This window comes from Rhinatrema bivittatum, chromosome 1 (assembly GCF_901001135.1).
Source record: "Rhinatrema bivittatum chromosome 1, aRhiBiv1.1, whole genome shotgun sequence".
Classification (NCBI taxonomy): domain Eukaryota; kingdom Metazoa; phylum Chordata; class Amphibia; order Gymnophiona; family Rhinatrematidae; genus Rhinatrema; species Rhinatrema bivittatum.
The window spans coordinates 369,705,142-369,731,043 of NC_042615.1; the positions used below are offsets into that span (position 1 = coordinate 369,705,142).

Consider the following 25,902-nt stretch of genomic DNA (forward strand, 5'->3'; position numbering starts at 1 on the left):
CATACTGTGTCAGACGAAGCCCATTAAACCCAGCATCCTGTTTCCAAAGTGGTCAATCCAGGCTACAAGTACCTGGCAATTACCCAAACACTAAATAGATCCCATGCTACTAATGACAGTAATAGCAGTGGCTATTTTGTAAGATAACTTAATTAATGGCAGTTAATGGATTTCTCCTCCATGAACTTATCCAAACCTTTTTTAAACCCAGCTACACTAACTGCACTAACCACATCCTCTGGCCACAAATGCCAGAGCTTAAGAACATAAGAAATTGCCATGCTGGGTCAGACCAAGGTCCATCAAGCCCAGTATCCTGTTTCCAACAGAGGCCAAGCCAGGCCACAAGAACCTGGCAATTACCCAAACACTAAGAAGATCTCATGCTACTGATGCAATTAATAGCAGTGGCTAATACCTAATTAAACTTGATTAATAGCCATTAATGGACTTCTCCTCCAAGAACTTATCCAAACCTTTTTTGAACCCAGCTACACTAACTGCACTAACCACATCCTCTGGCAACAAATTCCAGAGCTTTATTGTGCGTTGAGTGAAAATGAATTTTCTCCGATTAGTCTTAAATGTGCTACTTGCTAACTTAATAGATTGCCCCCTAGTCCTTCTATTATTCGAAAGTGTAAATAACCGAGTCACATCTACTTGTTCAAGACCTCTCATGATCTTAAAGACCTAGAGAATAGCCACTGCCATTAGCAATGGTAACATGGAATAGACTTAGTTTTTGGGTACTTGCCAGGTTCTTATGGCCTGGATTGGCCATAATTGGAAACAGGATACTGGGCTTCATGGGCATTTTCTTATGTTCTTATGTTCTTATCATATCTGCCCTCAACCGTCTCTTCTCCAAGCTGAACAGCCCTAACCTCTTCAGCCTTTCCTCATAGGGGAGCTGTTCCATCCCCTTTATCATTTTGGTTGCCCTTCTCTGTACCTTCTCCATTGCAACTATATCTTTGTTGAGATGTGGCAACCAGAATTGTACACAGTATTCAAGGTGCGGTCTCACCATGGAGTGATCTAGAGGCATTATGACATTTTCCGTTCTATTAATGCCTTTAGAAATCAAAACACAAAGAGACATCAAAGCATTCAAAAAAAGTTTAAAAACATGGCTATTTAAGCAAGCATACCACAAAGGGAATGAAGAGTAGAATCCAGGGAATTGTATGATGCAGTCCGAAGAACTCCCACACACACATCAGCTTACTCGATTGCTCTGTGTGTGTATATTTTATTTTACTTTACCTCTATTAGATTGCAACAACAGAGGACCAGACTTAAGTGTTAATTTATCTTATAGCTGATATACTTAAAGTAGACATGACTTATCACAACCACTGAATAATATTTAATATGAAACTATGTTACAGTATTTGATGGCACCTGTTTAATATAACTCAACACATTTAAGTTTGAAATTATGTGCCTTATTGTGAACCATTGTGATGGCAACTAGCTTAACGATGGTATAGAAAAGATTTTAAATAAATAAATAAAATTAACCATTCCCGTCCTAATAATTCCTAACATTCTGTTTGCTTTTTTAACTGCTGCAGCACACTGAGCCGACAATTTTAAAGTATTATCTACTATGATGCCTAGATCTTTTTCCTGGGTGGCAACTCCTAATATGGAACCTAACATCGTGTAACTACAGCAAGGGTTATTTTCCCCTATATGCAACACCTTGCACTTGTCCACATTAAATTTCATCTGCCATTTGGATGCCCAATCTTCCAGTCTATTTGATAACCTCACTCATCGTATTCCTTTCCAGGTTATTTATATATATATTGAAAAGCACCGGTCCAAGTACAGATCCCTGAGCCACTACACTGTTTACCCTTTTCCACTGAGAACATTGACCATTTAATCCTACTCTCTGTTTCCTGTCTTTTAACCAGTTTGTAACCCACGAAAGGACATCGCCTCCTATCCCATGACTTTTTAGTTTTCGGAGAAGCCTCTCATGAGGGACTTTGTCAAATGCCTTCTGAAAATCCAAATACACTACATCTACCGGTTCACCTTTATCCACATGTTTATTAACCCCTTCAAAAAAATGAAGCAGATGTGTTAGGCAAGACTTCCCTTGGGTGAATCCATGTTGACTGTGTTCCATTAAATCATGTCTTTCTATATGCTCTACGATTTTGATCTTGAAAATAGTTTCCACTATTTTTCCCAGTACTGAAGTCAGGCTCACTGGTCTATAGTTACTAGGGATGTGCAGACAAAAAGTTTATGTTCATAAGTCCATAAGTCGAAAGGGGGGGGTCAATTTCGGTCAATATGGACATATGGAGAATTCCATAAGTTGAGGCTATGTCCATACGTGCACCGGTTCCCTAAATAAAAATTTAAACCCCTCACCCTCCTTAATCCCCCTCCCAAGACTTACCAAAACTCCCTGGTGGTCCAGCGGGGAGTAAGGAAGCCATTCCTGTATTCATTTGCGAGGAGCACTTGACGTCCGCGTCACTCCGACGTGACGCCGACGTCACGTGGTCCACCGCGGTTCCGCTCCCGGACCCCTCGTTGGACCCAAACGGAACTTTTGGCCAGCTTGGGGAGTTTTGGTAAGTCTTGGGGGGATTAAGGAGGGTGAGGGGTTTAAATTTTTATTTAGGATCAATGATCGCGATTTCCAACTTATTCAACATAGCTATATTGAATAAGTTGGAAATCGCGATCGTTTTCGCCTCATCACTTTTTTAAGTTAAAAAAAAAAAAAGTTGCGTTTTACACATGCGGTCAAAACGAATGCACACCCCTAAAAGTTACCCGGATCTCCCCTGGAGCCTTTTTTTTAAATATTGGGGTTACATTGGCCACCCTCCAGTCTTCAGATACAATGGATGATTTTAATGACAGGTTACAAATTTTAACTAATAGATCAGAAATTTCATTTTTGAGTTCCTTCAGTATCCTAGGATGCAATCCATCTAGTCCTGGTGATTTGCAACTCTTTAGTTTGTCAATATGGCCTACAACATCTTCCAGGTTCACAGTGATTTCATTCAGTTCATCTGACTCATCACCCCTGAAAACCATCTCCAGAACAGGTATCTCCCCAAGATCCTCATTAGTAAACACGGAGGCAAAGAATTAATTTAGTCTTTCTGCAATGGCCTTATCTTCCCTAAGAGCGCCTTTAACCCCTCGATCATCTAATGGTCCAACCGACTCCCTCATAGGTTTCTTGCTTTGGATATATTTTAAAAAGTTTTTATTATAAGTTTTTGCCTCTATGGCCAACTTCATTTCAAATTCTCTCTTTGCCTGTCTTATCAATGTTTGACACTTAACTTGACAATGCTTATGTTTTATCCTATTTTCTTCAGATGGATCCTTCTTCCAATTTTTGAAGGATTTTTTTTGGCTAAAATAGCCTCTTTCACCTCACCTTTTAATCATTTTCCCTTCCTTCCACTTTTCTTAATGTGTGGAATACATACGGACTGTGCCTCTAGGATTGTATTTTTAAACAATTTCCAAGCCTGTTGAACACTTTTAACCTTTGCAGCTGCACCTTTCAGTTTTTTTTCTATTTTCGTCATTTTATCAGTTTCCCTTTTTAAAATTTAGTGTTAGAGCTGCAGATTTAGTTATTATCCCCCTTCCAGTTATTAGTTTAAATGTGATCATGTTATGATCACTGTTGCCAAGTGGCCCCACCACCGTTACCTCTCTCACCAACTGTGCATTGAGTGAAAAAGATTTTTTTTCAATTAGTTTTAAATGTGCTACTTGCTAACTTGATGGAGTGCTTCCTAGTCCTTCTATTTCCTGAAAGAGTAAATAACCCATTCACATTTACACGTTCTAGACATCTCATGATTTTTAAGACCTCAATCATATACCCCCTTATCCGTCTCTTCTCCAAGCTGAACAGCCCTAACCTTTTTAGCCTTTCCTCATGAGGAGCTTTTCCATCCCCTTTATCATTTTGATCGCCCTTCTCTGAACCCTCTCAGTCACAACTATATCTTTTTTGAGATGCAGAGATCAGAATTGTACACAGTACTCAAGGTGTGGTTTCACCATGGAGCTCTAAAGAGGCATTATGACATTTTATGTCTTATTCACCATTCCCTTCCTAATAATTCCAAACATTGTTTTCTTTTTTGACTGCCGCAGCACACTGAGCTGATGATTTCAATGTATTCTCCAATATGATGCCTAGATCTTTTTCCTGGATGGTAGCTCCTAATATGGAACCAAACATTGTGTGACTACAGCATGGGTTATTTTTCCCGTATATGCATCATCTTGCACTTGTCAACATTAAATTTCATCTGCTATTTGGACACCCAATCTTCCAGTCTCGCAAGGTCCTCCTGCAATTTATCACAATCCGCTTGTGATATAACTACTCTGAATAATTTTTCACAGTGATTTGGTTCAATTCATCTGAATCATCACCCTTAAAACCATCTCTGGAACCAGTATATCCCCAACATCCTTATTAGTAAAAACAGAAGCAAAGAATTAATTTAGTCTTTCTGCAATGACCTTATCTTCCCTAAGAGCCCCTTTAACCCCTCAGTCTTCTAATGGTCGAACCAACTCCCTCACAGGTTTCTTGCTTCGGATATTTTTAAAAAAATATGTATTATGAGTTTTTGCCTCTACGGTCAACTTAATTTCAAATTCCCTCTTAGCCATCTTTATCAATGTTTTATACATAACTTGACAATGCTTATGCTTTTTCCTATTTTCTTCAGTTGGATCATAAGAACATAAGACATTGCCATGTCATTGGGTCAGACCAAGGGTCTGACCCAATGACCCTTGGTCTGACCATTGGGTCAGACCAAGGGTCCATCAAGCCCAGCATCCTGTTTCCAACAGAGGCCAAAACCAGGCCACAAGAACCTGGCAATTACCCAAACACTAAGAAGAACCCATGCTACTGATGCAATTAATAGCAGTGGCTATTCCCTAAGTATAATTGATTAATAGCCATTAATGGACTTCTCCTCCAAGAACTTATCCAAACCTTTTTGAACCCAGCTACACTAACTGCACTAACCATCTCCTCTGGCAACAAATTCCAGAGCTTTATTGTGCGTTGAGTGAAAAAGAATTTTCTCTGATTAGTCTTAAATGTGTTACTTGCTAACTTCATGGAATGCCCCCTAGTCCTTCTATTATTCGAAAGTGTAAATAACCGAGTCACATCTACTAGTTGAAGACCTCTCATGATCTTAAAGACCTCTATCATATCCCCCCTTAGCCATCTCTTCTCCAAGCTGAACAGCCCTAACCTCTTCAGCCTTTCCTCATAGGGGAGCTGTTCCATCCCCTTTATCATTTTGATTGCCCTTCTCTGTACCTTCTCCATCGCAACTATATCTTTGTTGAGATGCGGCGACCAGAATTGTACACAGTATTCAAGGTGCGGTCTCACCATGGAGCGATACAGGGGCATTATGACATTTTCCGTTCTATTAACCATTCTTTTCCTAATAATTCCTAACATTCTATTTGCTTTTTTGACTGCTGCAGCACAAAGAGCCGACGATTTTAAAGTATTATCCACTATGATGCCTAGATCTTTTTCGTGGGTGGTAGCTCCTAATATGGAACCTAACATCGTGAAACTACTGCAAGGATTATTTTTCCCTCTATGCAACACCTTGCACTTGTCCACATTAAATTTCATCTGCCAACCGACTCCCTCACAGGTTTCTTGCTTTGGATATATTTTAAAAAGTTTTTATTATGAGTTTTTGCCTCTATGGCCAACTTCATTTCCAATTCTCTCTTCGCCTGTCTTATCAATGTTTTACATTTACCTTGACAATGCTTATGTTTTATCCTATTTTCTTCAGATGGATCCTTCTTCCAATTTTTGAAGGATGTTTTTTTTGCTAAAATAGCCTCTTTCACCTCACCTTTTAACCATGATGGTAATTGTTTTGCCTTCCTTCCACCTTTCTTAATGCACGGAATACATATGGACTGCGGCTCTAGGATTGTATTTTTAAACAATGTCCAAGCCTGTTGAACACTTTTAACCTTTGCAGCTGCACTTTTCAGTTTTTGTCTAATTATTTTCCTCATTTTATCAAAGTTTCCCTTTTTAAAATTTAGTGTTAGAGCTGCAGACTTACTTAATGTCCCCCTTCCAGTTATAAGATGAAATTTGATCATGTTATGATCACTGTTGCCAAGTGGCCCCACCACCATTACTTCTCTCACCAAATCTTGCGTTCCACTAAGAATTAAATCTAAAATAGCTCCCTCTCTTGTTGGTTCCTGAATCAATTGCTCCATGAAGCAATCATTTATTATATCCAGGAACTTTATGTCTCTAGCAAGTCCTGATGTTACATTTACCCAGTCAATATTGGGGTAATTGAAATCTCCCATTATTATTGCACTGCCAAATTGGTTTGCTTCCCTGATTTCTCTTAGCATTTCATCATCTGTTGCCCATTTTGTCCAGGTGGACGGAAGTATATGGCTATCACTATACTCTTACCCAACACACATAGGATTTCTACCCATATAGATTCTACTGAGCATTTTCTCTCTTGTATGATCTTTATCCGGTTGGACTCTATACCCTCCCAAACATAAAGGCCCACACCCCCACCAAGTTGGTCCTCCCTATCATTGCGATATAATTTGTACCCTGAAATAGCACTGTCCCATTGGTTATCCTCCCTGCACCAAGTCTCTGTGATGCCAGTTATGTCAATCTCATCATTTGCTGCTATACACTCTAACTCTCCCATCTTACTTCTTAGACTTCTGGCATTGGCATACAGAAATTTCAAAGTGTGGTTTTTGTTTGTTTTAACAACCTGCTTTTCAGTTGTTTGGGATAATTCAGAAATCATTAGCTTTGGTGATTTTTTACATATAGGCATATGAACTATGTTTGCTTTTGATGGAACCTCTCTGTTGAACCTCTCTGTCCTTCCAATTTTTGAAGGGATGTTTTTTGGCCAAAATATCCTCTTTCACATCACCTTTTAACCATACTGGTAATCATTTTACCTTCCTCCCACCTTTCTTAATGCATGGAATACATCTGAACTGTGCTTCTAAGATTGTATTTTTAAACAAAGATTATATTTTTAAACAATGTCCACGTCTGTTGTACACTTTAAACCTTTGCAGCTGTACCTTTTCTTTTTTTTTTCTATTTTCCTCATTTTATCAGTTTCCCTTTTGAAAATTTAGTGATAGAGCTGTAGATTTATATATTGCCCCCCTTCTAGTCATTAGTTCAAATTTGATCATGTTATGATCACTATTGCCAAGGAGCCACACCACCATTATCCTTCTCACCACATCGTGCATTCCATTAAGAATTAAATCTAAAATAGTGCATTCTCTTGTTGGTTCCTGAACCAATTGCTTCATGAAGCAGTCATTTATTCCATCCAGGAATTTTATGTCTCTAGCATATCCTGGTGTTACATTTACCCAGTCAATACTGAGCAATTTGAAATCTCCCATTATTACTAGGGGTGTGCATTCGTTTGCAACGTATTGGTAATGTGCAACGTATAGGGCCATAGTCGTTGTATTACTATTCGTTCTATTCATGGGGAAGCGAAATGTATCGTGATTCCCTACAAATACAACAAATCTTCACTGAATTATTCGGCCGTCTAAAGGAGCAAATTTAAACAAACCCCCCACCCTCCTGACACCCCCCCCCCCCCAAGACTTGGATATATTCAGTCATTAATCGGGTTTCGGGCACAGATAGTGAGTAGGTCCTACCCCTAGGAGGTGTAGTGCCCGGCAGCAGCTCGATGGGAGAAACTTGTGAAGAGGCAGAAGGATATCTGCCTTCTGCTTAGAGAATACATCTTCAAAATCCGCATATGGAGGTGGAAGACCAGAAGCAGTCATCGCAAGGGGAATTGCAGGAAGAGGTGCCACCTTCTGATGACAGGCTGAAAGATTGAAGGCTGCAGAGCAAACTGTATATAGCACTGGTTGATAAACACTCTGTAGAGTCTGGGATCCCCATTGAAACGGGGTGGAGCAGGTAGGGCCAACAGAGCCCTAGATGGTGTGGGCGACAGCTAAGGGTGGTTGGTGCAGCGTCTGTGCTGTAGGGCCAGTGTGAGTATCTGCCCGGACATGGAGGCGCTTGACGGAGCAGGCCAGCATGTCCAGGAACTGGTGCTGTTCCTGGATTTTCAGAGCCAGGCCCAGAATGGCTTGGAGGGCAGATGGCTCCGCCGAGTCCATGGCCTTGGCAACCTGTTGTGTTGGAGGTGGACCCTTGGGTGGTGGACCTGGTTGGGAGATGGAGGCCGGCTGGAGCTTTGCCAATACCACCCCTTGTTCCGCGCAGGTTGAGCCCTTGGGTGCCAGAACTGGCTGGTCTTAGGTGGGCCTCCGTCATATGACTCCCAGTTGGAGAATTGGTAGATAGCCAGGGACCAGCAGAGGTAATAGGAAGACTGCAGCAGGTCCGGACGAGGCAGAGATCCAGAGACCCGAGCACCAAAGAGGGCCAGGAATGAGAACAGGTGGTGCGCCCAGGTAGAAGTAGGCCATAGCCTGAGAAGGCCAAATCCAGGAAGATACCAGGAGACAAATGGAGGAAAAGCTGCTGTCAGGGCAGGCAGTAAGTTAGGTGAGGTACGGAGATCAACAGAGCGAGGGTTGAAGCCAGATATCAGCCCAAAGTGTAGTAAGGGTCGAAGCCAGAGGTCAGTCCTGAGCGTGGTCCAAATTGTAGCCAGGGTCAAAGCCAGAGATCAGTCCAAACAAGGCTAAGAAAGCACCAGGAACGAAGTCAGGAACAGGAACCAGGAATGATATCAGGAACAAGGAATGAACATACAAAAAGCATGGAGACCTGTTGCAAAGGCGAGGAACTAGTGGCGGGCCCTGCTTAAATAGCAGGGCCCGATGATGTCATCATCCTGGGCCGCAGGTTGGATTCCTGCCACGGCTCCTTTAAAAGACGGCAAGGCGCATGAACGCGCACCTAGAGGGCAGCAGAACTCTGGACGGCGGCGTCTCCCCATGGCACACGTGGGGAGACCTACCAGGAGCAGGGGAGGTCTTCAGTGGAGCCAGAAACGGCCAAAGAGGCAACGGAGGCTCGGGAGTGTAGGCGGCTGCCCACAGCCGCGAGGGAAGAAAGGCCAGGACTGGGGGCTAGGTGCCAGAGGTGAGTAGGCCCGGTCGCGGGCCTGCCACGGATGGGACATGCAACACCTCTTCCCTGCCCATCATCTCATCCATGCATTTAGACTCCAGAGTTCAAACCCAGAACCCCTCCTTCCCCATGTTTAATCACACAGCTTTATAATAATCTAAATAATCACCATCAGTAGCTAGGTTGTGAAATTTATTTCTTTATCACCAATAACCTCTGACCTTAGCATCAATCAAAGAAAATTATTCAGATGGAATGGGCAAGTTATATTTTATATTTATGCTCAAATCATTTTTTATTATTTTTCTGAATTCCATTTACAACCAAAAGATGAGACAATGATGGGTTTTAACACCAAATCTGTGTTTTTTTTCAAATTAGGACATTTGTATGACTTTTACACATTAGTAATATTTACTATATTGAAAAAAATGCAATCCTTATAACAACCTATTTGATGACCAGAGTCCTACAGAATTGATTAAAGTTTATTACGGGTTTGAATAAATCCTAGTATTCCAAAAAGCAAAGGAAAGGGAAGATAAATTTTACTGGATTAAGATTAAGCTGACTTTCAGTATTGCTACTATTATGGTTTTATAAAATGAATACCTTTGTGTTCAAGATTCCTTTCAAAGTTTATACTAAACTCCAAACTGCCATTGTGAACTAACTGATTAGAGTATTTGACCTTCCACTCCAGAAATATCAACAATAGTCAAAGAAGTATTCTTAATATTTCATGTTATCTGTATAGTAGAAGGTCAAAACATTCTGAAGAATTGTCATAGACTTAGATATGGGAATAATGTTTCCAAATGGGCTAATTTTATGCATACCTTGACAGGAATGAATGTCACTCGTAAGCCAGGGAATGCTGAGTCTGATCCTAGCTTTTCAAATGTATTGCTAATGTTCTTCTTAACATTTGCATTGTGCCAAAGAGAGGTTCCTTCTGGAGTTCATAAGGTGTTAAGTGCCCAGGCAACATGTCTGGATATTCTTGGAAGTTCTTTTTAATCAGGCCAGTGTCATACAATACAGTTGGGACTATTTCTGTATTTTTCTGTCACATTTTCTTGGTGTCTGATTGTATCATTTACTATTTGAGGATCTTCTCTCCCTCCACATGATTCATAGAATAGTTACTTGATACTGACACTTCTATCAGCAATGCTTTTCTTGTGCTTTTATCTATTACAACTTTATCTGGTTTCTTGCACTTTGCTTTTTATCTGTTGGAATGGGAATGTCCTAGGTGATCACAAATTCTTCATTCTTTACAATTTGGTCACGCCATAGGCTATTTTGATGATGTTCTTTCTGGTTAGTATCAGAACAGAATATTGAGATGGAGAAGTTGAATCTAATCTGAAATATTTATGAAGAGTAGGGCACATGTTCAATTTTAGCAGTCCCTTGGTCAATGTAGCTTATGCACATTTTAAATGTTTATATATTATTGATGATTATTATTATTATAGTGTAACACAACAAAGTATTATTAAATACTTGTAGAATTCATCAAAATGATGGAGTAAAATGGGCTTTAAATATGCAATCTCTGTACTGTAATGACCTCTTCCCTCGTCTATATGCACACTCAACCATGTCAGCCACTAAGCACTCCCTTCCCCCCACTCAGCCTCCCCACCCTCTAAGAACTCTCACCGCCAATTCACGCACTAAACACCACCACCATCCAGTAAACTCCCAGCCTCTTTTCTTCCTTACACATTGAAGTCACCCCCCCCCCCCCCCCACCACCTCCAATAATAACACAATGCAGGTCCTCCAGTCTTCTGAAACATCCAAACCAGGTGCTTTGTGTGCTGTGAAGCTGAGTGAATGTGTGCATATATCCGTGTGAGTGGGTGATGTGGATGTTTGTGAATGTGTCTCAGTAAGTAGGGGGCATGGGGCATTGTATGTGTATCTCTGTATGAGAGGGGAGCATGGGTGTGTGTGTGCATATGTGTATGAGTTGGAAATATGGGTGTACACTGAGTGGATGTGTATGAGTGTGTGTGTGTGTGTCTTTGAGTGGAGGCTTGAGTATACCATCTATGGTGCACAGTGGTGCACAGTAACAACCTAGAAAAAGGGGGCATGCAGTTCATCACCAACCTGAAACACCGGCATCCACTGCAGAAATCCTTTAGTCTGCTGGCCGCCTTCCTGCTTCCGGATACTCCCCTCCACCTCAAAAGCTCATTTGTTCCACTTCCACTGCTGGCCCAGAATTAGCTGCACACATCGACCTCATGTCGATATCATCGATGGCCTGACATTGTGTGTTCGCATGTCATAAAGGGTGATATGATAGGACTTTATGGATACACACATACTTCCCCTGTGTGTGTTGATAAAAGCGAGGGATAAAGCTTTCATCTGAGTAGGACTTTATGGATGACATCAAGCACCGCTGGGGCAAGCAGACCAGACTGTCATCAGCTCAGAGGCAGAGTAGATTTGCCTCTGCTCATGCACGCTGACATTCGTACCATTTTTGTTTGTTTGGCATGAAGCTGGAGACGACCAGTTGACAGTACCACAGCAGAAGCAGGTGCAGAGTATTTGATCTGCACTTCTGCATCATGCTTAGCTTTGCTTAAACCCCAAGCTTGCCACTGCTGTCTGCCATCCGCCGTAACTGCTGAAGCCGCAATCGTACTAGCAAATTCTCTGAAGCATCCAAGTCACCAGGGGCTGAATGCCTCTCCTCTTGGTCTGATTGTAAATCACGCTGTGACTGTGCTGAATAACGCTGTTTAAAAGCAGCCACAAGAATATGTATGTGTAAGTGCAGTTTTCTGAGGGGGGAGGGGGGGGGGCCTGTGGTAACCTTCTTGAACAGAAGTCTGTCTCTCTCTCTCTCTCCTCCCCCAGCACATCAATCCTCAAGTTTCAACAGATTAAGGAGAATTTTATGTTGGTCTGGTTCAGCCTGAGGACTAATCTGCTGGGAGAGGGGAGAGAGAGAGAGAGTAGCACTATTGTGGGAAAGGAGAGGAAGGAGATAGAGAACAATAAGGTTGGGAGAGAGATGGTGATGTTGAACCCCATGAAAAGGGGGAAAGTGAGGGGGTTGAGGAGAGGAGGATTCTGGTGGGTGGGTGATTTGTAACCAAGTGTTATGGTAGTATGTATATTTCAATATGGAAATAAAACTGTACTACACATGTCCTTCAGGATTTGTGCATATTGGGGGGCAATATTCAGTCACTGAGAGGCTTGGATACTTAGCCAAACACCTCCCGTCTGCCCATCGGAACACTCCTGACTATTCTGGCAGGAATTTAGCTGCTAAGTCTCAAAATATGCCAGTTTTATCATTTTTCAGTTATCCATCCAAATAGCTTTTGAATATCAACATCCTTGTTGTACATATTTCAGTTTTGTTTTGTTTTTTAAATAAAGCCTGATGAAAATTTGTAACATGGTTTTGAGGCCAATATTCAAAGGCATTTAGCTCTCTCCTGTCTCCCTTCCATGTATACTGGGCATTAGCACTGGACCCCTCCACCTCCTCTCTCTCTCCAGACTCCAGCACAACTTGGACTGCACTGCTCTTCCTTATAATCTACTTCACTTCATCACTTCCTTCTAATTAATCATGTAGCACTTGTACTCCTATCAGACTTCTACACACAGACTGTCATGCACCCCTCTCCGTGTTCCATTCTCCATACTCTCAAACTCTGTTATGCCTCTCTTGTAAACCCTAACATTTGGAGACTAAAATAAAATTGAAACAGGCAGAGACCAACAGACATGCATAGCAGAAGATGGAGATAGAACCATGAAGAGAAGCAATACAGCAAACAAAGATAATAAGTTATTACACACAGAACTCTTTCGAATTTTCTTTTTCTCTGTCACTGGATTATCAGACCCCCCCCACGCCCGATTCCAATTGTTCTCTTTTTCCCACATGCAGCACTGATAACCAGAGAACATGTTAATCTCTCTTTGATATATTCTGAGAGAGAGGGCTAGGAGCTGGGAGAAAGCAACATTGTACAAGCACAGAGAAGTATACAGATGGTACAAAGCCTATATTATTGCTCAACTGTTTTCTGCTAACATGCACGATAAACTTTTAGTGTGCACACTAAAAAAATATGTCATTATTTTTTACAATCACATGGTCTGCATATCATTATCTTAATGAATAGCAAGTTAAGAGGTCTGTTTATCAAGACATGATGCATGTTCACTTGCATAAGTAAATAGACACCCATTGCAAATAATGGGAACCACAGTAAATAATACACATTATAATAAATAGATCTCTGAATGTGATTTTCGCATGCATGCTAAAAAAAAATTAGTACTTCCAAACAAATATTTTTTAGCATGATCTTTAGTGAATCAGCCCCACCACATTGTTCACATTTTTGTACAGAATCAACAGGGCATAGAATTCAGAACGACTTGTACAGAATACATAGCAAGATACAAAGAAAACAATGGATACTAAAAAAGGAGACAGTAGGAAAACTAGAACAGTTGAAATCTGAAGATTTATAACTGGAAAAAATATTTTAAAAATATCTGTTAAAGTGGTAGTGTTGGGAATGTGGACCCTTGAGCCAAGAAGAGGTTGTCGCTACCACCAGGGAAGGACTCTTGCTGGTCCTCATCATTGGGAGGCAGCTTCGGAGAAGGAGACATCACAGGACCTTCATCTATACCAGTCCTCATTCCCCGCAGGTTGAGCCCTTGGGTACCGGGACCGGCAGGACTTAGGCACGGGTCTTCCTCTCTGTCAAGGTGTTGGACCATGAGTCGAGAGGCAAAGGCAGTGTCAGACGGGTCCAGGGTTGAGGCAGGTGGTGGACAAGTGGGAACATTAACAAGTCGGAGGTCAGGGCAGGCAGCGTACAAGCAGAGACGAAGGCCAGGCCAGAGGGAGGGGCAGACTGAGGACAAGCAGAGATGAGGTACCAGGCAGGAGTCAGGGCAGGTGGAGGTCAAGCGGAGTCAACAAAGCAGGGTTAGAACCAGAGAATCAATCCGAAGGGACGAGGAGTGAGGCAGGAACTGGAGGTAAGTAACAGGAATGCAGGAACCAGGAATCAGGAGCAGGGACCAAGACAGGAACACAGGAACCAAGGCAGGAATCAGGAATGCAGACAACTCACACTCTAGATGAGCAGGACCCATTGCTGAGGCAAAGTGCTGGTGGCAGGACCGTTAATAAATACTAGGGATGTGAATCGTTTTTATAATGAATTGAAATATCGCACAATATTTCTTAATTCATTATATATCAGGTAAAATGAGAAACAAACACTTTTCCCCAAAACTTTTCCTGAAAATCGTTTTTCGGGTTAGTGCGCGCTAACTCCCTTTAGCGCACACTAACAAAAATACGTTTATTTTTGTTATTTGTATTACTTTTTGTTATGTTTTGTTAGTGCGCGCTAATTCAAAAAACAATTTTTTACTAAAAAAAAAAAATGCCGATCCGCGGGAAAACGAGATTTTCCCACGGCCACACGAACCCAAAAGCGCAAACAATCGGGCACCCGTTGCACATCCCTAATAAATACCCAGCGCATTTGACTTCATCTCCTCAGGATGAGGAGAGTTTTCCCACCGCTAGCCCTTTAAATTCCCCGAAGGGACATGTGAGCACAACTAGGGGGCCGGACAAGTAGCTGAGCATCAGCGGCATGTGGAGGTGATGCAAGAGCAGGCCATGGCTGCAGCGGTCAGTGGGAGGAGACAGTGATGGGGAAGCCGGCATGGGCTTCCTGCCCATCCAGGTGAGGGGACCTGGCTGCAGTCTCACGCAGCTGGGAACCCTAACAGTACCCCTTCCTTTACGACCCATCTTAGAAGGTCCAGGCTTTCCTGGATGGTAGGTGTGGAACTGCTGGAGTAGTGTCTTATCAAGTATGTTGAAGGCGGGCTCCCAAGTGTTCTCGTCAGGTCTGAAACCTCCCAGGCAATTAAGTATTTCCACCTTCCGTGATGGCATCTTATATCCAGGATTTCCTTGATTGGAATATTTGTTCTTCCTCCGCCTAAACATCCTGAGATTCAGGGGATTTTCCGCTGTGGCCAAGATAAGACTAAGAGTTTCAGGAGAGACACATGAAATGTATTGTGTATCTTCAGGGAGGTCGGTAATCTCAGATGGTATGTGACAGGGCCAGTTCATTCAGTGACAGAGAAGGGGCCAATGTATCGGGGATCCAGCCTCACTGAAGACACCCAAAGATGGATGTGGCAGGTACCAAGCCACACACGGTCCCCAGGATTGAAGAGGGTGCAGACCGAAGATGTTTGTTGGCCACCCTCCTTACCTCCTCCGCTGCCCGGCAAAGATTGTTCTGTGTGCTGGTCCAGAGAGAGAGCAATTGCTGGGAAGTAAGCTGAGCTATGGGTGAAGGTACCATGAGGGGAGTGAGAAGCGGCAGAGCCGGTTGCCTGCCATAGACTAACATGAACGGTGAAGAACCATCTGCGGAGTAGGAGTGAGAGTTATGTGAAAACTATGCCCAAGGAAGCAGGACAGCCCAGTCATCTTGTCTGCTCTTTATGAAGGAGAGAAGGAAGGTCTTTAAGGTACGGTTGATATGCTCAGCCTGGCCATTACCCTGTGGGTGGTATGTGGTGGTGAAGTCGAGCTGGATACCGAACTTCTTACACAGTGATCGCCAGACATTTGTCATGAATTGGACCCCATGATCAGAATCAATGTGCTGCAGAAGCCCATTGGAGGCATAAAACAGCTGGGCCAGTTCTGGAGTTGTAGGAAGTTTAGGACGAGCAGTGAAGAGGACCATCTTCGAGAACCTATCGATAACGACTCAGATGATGTGGTGACCATTTGACGAGGGCAGGTCAACTATGAAGTCCATTGAGAGATGGGTCCATGGTTCTTTAGGAGCGGGTAGTGGCTGTAGGAGGCCCCAGGGATGTCCAGTCAAAGGCTTTTGCTGGACACACATCAGACAGGAATTGACATAAGCCCTGACATCCTGCTCCATCTGTGGCCACCAATAATACCACTGCAGTAAATCCAGTGTGCGTGCCCTACCTGGGTATCCGGCGGTGAGGGAGTCATGAACCCAGGCTAGGACCTTCTGCTGGAGATGGAAGGGAACCACTATCTTCCCAGGAGGAACAGCCTGGGTGCCAGCCAAGAATACCTTCACAGGGTCGATGATGTACTGCGTAATCACAAGAGTAATGTTGTAGAGTGGAGGAGTAGCCTAGTGGTTGGAGCAGTGGACTATGAACCAGGAGACCAGGGTTCAAGTCCCACAGTCACTCCTTGTGACCTTGGACAAGTCACTTTACCCTCCATTTCCTCAGGTACAAACTTAGATTGTAAGTCCTCTGGGGATAGGGAAATACCTACAGTACCTGAATATAATCCACTTTGAAGCAGTGCAAAAAGCAGAATATAAATAAGCCTCTGTCTCAAAGGCCCTGGAGAGGGCATCAGCACATGTACTTTTGGAGGCTGCCCTGAACACAGGGTGAAGTCAAACTGGCTAAAGAATAGCGAACAGTGGGATTGATAAGGGTTTAAACATTGAACTTGGCTAAGGTATTCTAAGTTTTTATGGTCCATGAAGACCTTGATGGGATGTTGTGCCCCCTCAAGCCATTGTCGCCATTCCTTAAATGCCATCATGATGGCAAGGAGCTCCTTATCCCCAATTCTGTAATTTCTTTCAGTGGGGGAAAACCGTCGTAAGAAGTATGAGCATGCAGTAGGGCACCCTTGTCTGAGTGTTGGTTCAGCACAGCCCCTATGGTCATGTCAGAGGCATCAACATCTACTAAAAAGGATGTGAGGGATCAGGGTGTCGAAGAAATGTATCCTGAAGGAAGGTGTTCTTCAGGGCATTGAAGGCCACAATTACTTCTGGCGGCTATTGCTTAGGGTTGGCCCCCTTCCTGGTGAGCACGGTAAGAGGTGCCACCAGTCAAGAGTATTGAGGAATGAAGTGCCTGTAGAAATTGACAAATCCTGAAAACCGTTGTAGAGCCCACAGTCCTGATGGTTGTGGCCAGTTCTTGATGCTGGAAGTCTTCTCAGGATCCATGTGGAACCCGGTAGTCAAGACAATGAAACCCAGGAAAGGCAGAAACTCTTGCTCAAACAAGCATTTCTCCAGCTTAGCAAACAGCTTATGGTCCTGTAGCTGCTGAAGAACACATTTAACCTTTTGGCAGTGGGATGGCAGATCTTTGGAGTATATTAATATGTCATCTAGGTACATAATGACGCTGGAGTGGAGCATGTCCCGGAAGACCTCGTTCATGAGTGATTTGCCAGAGGACCCCCCTTGGGACTAGGTGGACCCTTGGGACAAGGTGGGGTTAACGCAACCCACAGGTAGGGACCTACAGGTCCCCACTGTCGGCAGGCGGACTGGGCTGATGAACAGAGACCAGCTGGAGCTTCACCAATACCAGCCCTCATTCCCAGCGGGCTGAGCCTTTGGTTGCTGGGGCTGACTGGACTTAGGTGGGCCTCTGTAGGTAGATGATGAAGAGATTGAGTTCAGCCTAGAGACAGCAGAAGAGAGATGGTACAGTCTTACACCGGACAAAGGACATCGTTTCTTTGGCATCCTGGAGACTTGGGCAACCATCGAGGAGACCTGTTGCAAAGTCAAAGTTAGGGAGCGGAGCCTGTGCTCAAATACTGAAGCTCTGCTGACATCATCAACTGGGGCTGCAGCTTAGTTCCCACCATGGGCCCTACATAAGCATTGGTGATGTGCACACGCCTAGGGAAGGGCGTGGCACCGAGTAGCGGCATCTCTCCATGGGACACGCGGAGAAGCCCGACATGTAGCAATGGACAAAGTGGCTAGACCTGGAATGCCAGGGACTACAGCTGAGCTGGAAGCACCAGGGGAAGACTGAGGATGGAGCTAGAGGCCCACTGCCACCAGAGAAGAGGAACTAGGAACTGGAGTTACTGCAGAGAGGTGAGGGGGCTGTGAGGCGGGTCTGCCGCACATGGCACATGTAACAGTACCCCACCTTTACGCCCCACCCCCCTTTGTGGAGATTGGGGTTTGCCTGGATGGGCACAATGAAAGTGCAGGAGGAGGGTTTTGTCAAGGATGTTCCGAGCTGGTTCCCACAAGTTTTCTTCGTGACAATAACCCTCACAGGAGAGAAGGTATTCCCACCAACGGCCCCTACAGTGGCCATCAAGGACTTCATGTACTTTGTAGGTCATATCAGTCTCAGCCACCAATGGAGGTAGTTCAGGAGCCTTTCAGGAAGGCCAGGACAAGACCACTGGTTTTAGAAGAGATACGTGAAATGTATTTTAGGAGGCAGCCAAAGCTGGCATGTAACTGGTCCAATGCGTCGGGTGACTGAAAAGGGTCCAATGTACCTTGGAGCGAACGTTTGGGAAGGAATTTTGAGTCGGATATACCGAGTGCTCAACCAGACTTTCTGGCCGGGAAGAAATTCAGGGGCCGAGCGTCTGTGACTGTCAGCAGATCTCTTGGCCCGGGAAGCGGCTTGACGTAAACGAAGGTTCGCCTGTTCCCATAAAGCCTTGAGGGCATCCACAGTAGCCTGCACTGCAGAAGAAGGTATAAATAATGGTATCGGTAATGATGGTCGTGGTTGCTTCCCATAGACGATGGAGAATGGTGACGTGCTTGTAGCTGTTACGATGTGGAAGTTGTGAGAAATATCCGCTCAAGGAAGAAGTTTGGACCAATTGTTTTGGCGATCATTGTTGTAGGCACAGAGAAAGGCCTTTAAGGAGTGATTCATTCGCTCAGCTTGTCCATTGGCTTGAGGGTGGTAAGCAGTTGTTAGACTGATGTTAATGCCAAATTTTCGGCAAAGAGCGTGCCAATATCTAGCAATGAATTATTGACCTCTATCAGAGACAATGTCCTTCGGTAGACCATGTTATCTAAAGATGTGACTAAAGAAAAGGCATGCCAGTTCAGAAGCAGATGGTAGGCCCGGTAGAGAGATGAAATGGGCCATTTTGAGATATTGGGCATGGCTCAGGTGTTCTAGGTTCTTATGGTCAGTGAATACGATTAATTTCTGTTGAGCGCCCTCTAACCACGGGCACCACTCTTCAAGGGCAAACTTGATAGCAAGTAACTCACAATCTCCGATACTATAATTTTGTTCCACAGACTAGAACTTGCGAGAGTAAAATGAACATGTGACTGTGAATCCAGAAGCAGTGCATTGGCTCAGGACCTCCCTGGCCCCAATCGTGGAGCAGTCCACTTCTACTTGAAAGAGGCAGTTCGGGTCAGGGTGATGGAGGCAAGACCCCACCTAGAAGGCTTCTTTAAGACGGCAGAAGGCTGTGATGGCTTCCGGTGACCAATTTTGAGTGTCCTGGCCCTTTCGAGTCAATGCAATCAGAGGGCAGTCAAGGTTGAATAGTGTGGAATAAAATGGCGATAATAATTTTAGAATTCTAAGAACAACTGGAGAGCCTTAAGGTCCATGGGTTGCGGCCAGTCTCGGATTCCTTTTAACTTAGCAGGGTCCATAGAGAATCCTCGTTGGGAAATAATGTACCTGAGGAAAGGCAGACTGGATTTCTCGAATAAACACTTATCCAACTTTACAAATAAGTGATTCTCACGAAGGCATTGGAGGACGGTGCAAACATCAGTGCAGTGTATGGCCAGATCTTTAGAAAAAACAAGGATGTCGTTCAAGTACACCACAACCTTGTATACAGCAAATCTCTGAAAATTGTGTTCATCGTTCGTTGGTAACTGCGGGCGCAATACAGAGGCCAAAGGGCATCACCAGGTATTCGTAATGCCCTTCTCTGGTGTTAAATGCAGTCTTCCAAATGTCGTCGGGACAGATTCGTACCAATTTATACACCCTGTGTAAATCCAACTTGGTAATTATGGATGCTCCATGCAGGCGTTCGAATAGTTCCGAGATCAGCAGCAGAGGGTACTTGTCTTTATGGGTAATGGAATTCAGACCATTGTAGTCAATACACGGCCTGAGAGACCCATCCTTCTTGATCACAAAAAAGAATCCTGCCCCAGCAGGAGAGGTAGAGGTGTGGATGAATTCCTTTGCAAGGTTTTCTTGAATGTACTCCATCATGGCTTTTGTCTTTGGAAGATACAGAGGATAGGTACGTCCTCGTGGAGGCATGGTCCCAGGTTGGAGGTCTATGACAGAATCAAAACTCCAAAGAGGTGGAAGAAGGTCTGCTTTTTGCTTGGAAAATACATCTTCGAAATCTGCATAAGGAGTGGGTATACATGATGGAGTGGCAGCCAGGGGAACCAAAGGTGGCGGTACCACTTTATGTAGACAGGACTGGTGGCAGGTAGAACCCCACTCCACCAGTAAACCCCAATCAAATTGTGGAGAGTGATGTTGGAGCCAGGGTAGTCCTAAGACCACCAGATGAATGGATTTCTCCAGTACTAGTAGTTTGATTTATTCCGTCTGGAGAGCATCAGTGTGTAATTACACTGGCTCAGTGGTGAGGAAAATTCGACCGGGTAACGGTTCCCCATAAATGGAAGCTATGCACAAGGAAGTCTCCAGAGGACGGGTTTTTATACCCAGGAGTTTAACTAGATCGTTAAAGATGAAATTACCTCCTGCTCCGGAATCCATCAGTGCAAGAACTGGGAAGGACCAGGAATCCCAAATCAGGTTGACTGGTACTGACAGTTGAGGGGTCAGAGATGTTGCGTCCAAGTTCAAGACCCCTACTGAACTTAGGCTGGGAAGTTTCCCAGATGGACGGGGCAAGTCTGTAGATAGGGCCAGGTGCTCCGCAATACAGACTGGTTTGTCTCCGCCGGAGGTACTCTTCCAGGGTCTGCCGCCCATGGCCCAACTGCATGGGCTCTTCCATCTTGACCAAAATAGAGACCCTACTCGAGGCAGGGCTGGTGGTCGGTGGCAAATGGGATCGAACCCGAGAGGACTTCTTGGGCATCTGACTCTCCCAGTGACGCTCTTGGAGACGATGATCAATTTGGCCCATTAAGACTAAAAGGTCCTCAAGAGGGGAAGGGAGCTCCTGTGCAGCCAGCTCATACTTCAGCTGCGAAGAAAGTCCATCCAGGTAGATAGCTTGTAGGCAGTCCTCCTGCCAGGCAAGTTCAGAAGTCAAAGTCCGAAACTTGATGGTATAGTCAAAAAGACTTCTTTGACCTTGATGAAGATGTAACAAACTAGTGCTTGCCACGGCATGTCACTCAGGATCATCAAAGTTCCATCAAAACACGGCCACAAAATGAGACAACTCCCTTAGGAGGGAGTCCGATCGTTCCAATAGGAGAGAAGCCCAGATCAGTGCTTTCCTTTCAAGACGAGACAGAAAAGAGGTGACCTTGGTTAGCTCGTCTGGAAGACAGAGGGCTGCAGGGCGAACTGCATATAGCATTGGTTGATGAACCCTCTGCAGAGCTTGGAGTCACCGTTGAAGCGCAGAGGTGCTGGTAGGGCCAACAAAGCTCGAGGCATAGAAGATGATGGCTGTGGAGGAGGAGGAGCTGGTACTGGAACCGGATTGCTGGTAAGGGTGTCAAGCTGGGCTTGGAGACGATAAATAGAGGAGGCCAGTGCCTCAAGAAACTGCTGCTGTTCATGTACATTGGATGCCAGACTAGGAATGGCCTGGAAGGCTCATGGCTCCATCGAGTCCATGGCCTTTGCAACCTGTTGCGCCGGAGGTGGACCCTTGGGCCGAGGTGGGGTAGGGACCTACGGGTCTCCACCGTCGGCAGGCGGAGTGGGCTGATGAACAGAGGCCAGCTGGAGCTTCACCAATACCAGCCCTCGTTCCCCGCAGGTTAAGCCTTTGGGTGCCGGGGCCAGCTGGACTTTGGTGGGCCTCTGTATGTAGACGATGAGGAGATCGAGTTCAGCGCAGAGACAGCAGAAGAGAGATGGTACAGTCTTACACCAAACAAGGTTATGTCCTTGTTTGGTGTAAGACTTGTTTCGGGCACCAAAGGAACGAAGGCAGACAGGGAGCGCCCGAGCAAGAGGAGGCCAAAGCCTGAATTGACCAAGTCCAGGAAGTAAGCTGAAGAGGCGTCAAGGGCAGGCTTGAGTCAAGGCTGACGGCAATCTGGAAACAGTGGCAAGCAAGGCTGAGGTCTGATAATGGAGATAGTAAAGCATAGTCGAACGATGCTGAAGTCTAGATCTGGAGAGAGGCAACAACGTAGTCAGGTGATGCAGAGGTCTGGGTCTGGAGAGAGGCAATGATGTAGTCAGGCAATGCAGAGGTCTGGGTCTGGAGAGAGGCAATGGCATAGTCAGGTGATGCAGAGGTCTGGGTCTGGAGAGAGGAGATGGCGCAGTCAGGCGATGCAGAGGTCTGGGTCTGGAGAGAGGCAACAGCATAATCAGGCAATGCAGAGGTCTGAGTCTGGAGAGAGGCAATGGTGTGGTCAGGCGAAGCAGATGTCCGGGCTTGGAGAGAGTCAATGGCGTGGTCAGGCGAAGCAGATGTCCGGGCTTGGAGAGAGTCGATGGCGTGGTCAGGCGAAGCAGCGGTCCGGGCTTGAAGAGAGTCAATGGCACGGTCAGGCGAAGCAGAGGTCCGGGCTTGGAGAGAGTCAATGACGTGGTCAGGTGAAGCAGAGTCAAAGTCCTTGAAGGCAATCCGAGGAAAGGTGCAAGGCAGGAACATAGGAACAAGGAGACAGGAACCAGGATCAAACGAGGAACAGGAACACAAAAGTGAGATGAATCTCTAAGTAGGCAACGAGTACTCAGCCATCGAGGAGACCTGTTGAAAATGCAAAGCTAGGGAGCGAAGCCTGCGCTCAAATACTGAAGCTCTGCTGATGTCATCATCTGGGGCCGCAGTTTGGTTCCCACCGCGGGCCCTACATAAGCATTGGTGATGTGCGTGTGTGCGTCTAGGGAGGAGCATGGCGCTGAGTAGTGGCATCTCTCCGTGGGCCATGCAGAGAGGCCCGACGTGAAGCAATGGACGTGGTGGCTGGACTGGGAACACCAGGGACTACAGCTGAGCCAGAGGCACCAGGGGAGGCCCAAGGACAGAGCTGGCAGCCCACCACCACCAGAAACGAGGAACCAGGAGCTGGAGTTACTGCAGAGGTGAGGGGGCCATGCTGTGTGTCTGCTGCGGAGGGCACGTGTAACAATGAGGTGCTGGAAGACCGTGGGGGTGATGCAAAGGTTGAAGGGCATCACTAAGTATTGATAATGTCTGTCCCTGGTATTAAAGGCGGTCGTCCATTCATCGCCACGTTTTATGCATTCGAGGTTATAGACCCCTCGGAGGTCCAATTTCGTGAACACCCTGGCCACTTGAAGACGATCTATCAGCTCTGGGATAAGAGGTAACGGGTACCGATCTCTCCTGGTGATGTCGTTAAGTCTGCAGAATTCAATACAGGGCCGCAAGGACCCGTTCTTTTTTACTACAAAGAAGTAGCCGGTGCCAGCTGGTGAGGTATCCGGGCAAATGAACCGCCAGTTGAGGTTCTCCTGGATGTATTTAGAAATGACCTAAGTTTCTGTCAGAGATAGAGGGTATACTTGGCCTCGTGGTGGTGTAGTACAAGGGAGAAGATCAATGGCACAGTCAAACAAGCAATGTTCTGGTAGGGTTTCCGCCTTTTCTTTGGAGAAGATGTCCATGAATTTGGCATATTGTGGTGGTAGGCCGAGTGGGATAGTGACCAGGAGGGCCCTTGGCCGTGACACCTCTTGGATAAAGTGAGACTCTCAGGCAGCAATTTGTAAGGTCTCCCAATTGATGAGGGGGGAGTGTTTCTGGAGCCAGGGTAGGCCCAAACACACTGGATAAGAACATAAGAACATAAGACATTGCTATGCTGGGTCAGACCAAGGGTCCATCAAGTCCAGCATCCTGTTTCCAACAGAGGCCAAATCAGGCCACAAGAACCTGGCAATTACCCAAACACTAAGAAAATCCCATGCTACTGATGCAATTAATATTAGTGGCTATTCCCTAAGTAAACTTGATTAATAGCCGTTAATGGACTTCTCCTCCAAGAACTTATCCAATCTATGTTCCAGTCTTGTTCCAACCTTTGTTCGAGTCTCGTTCCAGTCCTGTTCCAGTGTCCTTCTGTTCCAGCCTTCTTCCATTCCAGCATCCTTCTGTCTCCTCGTCTCCCCAGGTAGTACCTTTCGGACTGTCTTCTCAGTACTGACCTCAGCTTCATTTCACTACGTTGATCTCTGCCTGCCTCTGACCTTCTTCCGCAAATGGGGGATTTAAAATTCACACAATAATTTTTTTTAAGGAAATTTTAAAATGCAAAACTGTTGCACATAACTGTAAACCACTGCTCAACTCCATTCCCAGTAAAATCTCTGCTCACTGTGGGTACAATTACATGTGCATTGCCTGGGCGTGCATATGTTTGCCTACATATTGAGCAGGCAATTTTATACTGGGATGTTTCCACAGATAAAGCTCTATGTTGCCTGTGGAAACACCTTGGATAATTACCCTCTACGAGGGCAATTTTCATCACCATTTACCCAGGAAAATAGTTATTTAACCAGGTTAACAGACTGTCTGAAACCTGCCTTTCTCAATCCAGCTAAAAATAGATGCAAGGTTCTGTAACACCTGGACTTTTAGTCGGATAGAGGGGAGGCAGTCTTAGAATTGTGTTTTGCTTGGGATTTTATCAAATCTCCATGCATTCATTTCCAGTAGAAAGGGTACCCGCAGAAAATGCAGTTTAAAAACCTTTGGGTTTACTTTGTATCTGCGGCAATTTTCAAAGGACAAATATATGTGTACTTTCCTATTGAAAACAGGTTATAAGGTCTGTAAGGGCAAGGCACCAATTTTCTTTTCTCAGATTATTCATAAAAATAATTATATTTCATATACCCAAAGAAGTATTTTCAAATGCCTAAGTGACTGCACTATTTTTTAAAACTTCCTCCATTAATCGTGAATTCAAATTTTTATTGCTTGCCACATAAACTTTCACCATTAAATTTTATAGTGAAAGATTTTTGTGAAAAACAGCATGTGCTCTGGAAAGTATCATTTCCAAGAAGAAAGGACCTTTAGGCATATCTGTATCTGATAGTGGATGTGATCAAGCACTCACCTCATCTTTAAACATCTCCAGTACAAAAGTGGCCACGCTTCCGTTGATGCCAATGAACATGTTGACAGATGTCAAAACAACGTAGGCAGTACTGGGAATGCTGAATAAAAAGGATGAGGGATACATCAGGGGAGTGACAGACCACCTGTAAGAACAAGAAGAAAACAAAAGCACCGGAGTCAATCGCAGTCATGATTATGCAGTGAATAAAGTCTCACAATGAATGCCGAGCGGGAGGGGACAGATTTTTAAAGGTTTTTCTTCATTGGAAAAATTATTCTGGGTTCATCAATGAAAATATATCTCTGTACATGTTTTCTTTTTGCTACTTTGGGCCACCAGCGCAACTGAAATCAGCCACTATTGGACTTTGGTGCCATAGGCTTTTATTTGCACCCACCCTGGGACTTTTCTCTATTTTATTTCCCCTTTCCTACTCAGTTCACCCACTGTATGGTAGTCCTCAGCCAGAAACCATGAACAATGGCTTCTTCCAGAACCCAGATAACGAGGACCATAATTCTGGTGCTGCCCCTTCAACCCCACATCAGTGCTAACCTTGACCTGCCAGGGAAGCCAAAGCCAGGCCTAGGAATGGAACCCAAGTCTTCTGCATGGCTCTTGCCA

The 25,902-nt window shown here is 44.8% G+C and overlaps 1 protein-coding gene across 1 annotated transcript in view; it reads right to left on the bottom strand.

Annotated features, from left to right (window-relative positions):
- The window catches only part of LOC115096270 (ATP-binding cassette sub-family A member 1-like), a 618,744-nt gene that overhangs the window by 118,148 nt on the left and 474,694 nt on the right, over positions 1-25,902 (bottom strand). Inside the window, exon 29 of the mRNA XM_029610773.1 lies at positions 25,276-25,420. Coding sequence (XP_029466633.1) covers positions 25,276-25,420 — 145 coding nt within the window. The remainder of the gene's footprint in view (positions 1-25,275; positions 25,421-25,902) is intronic.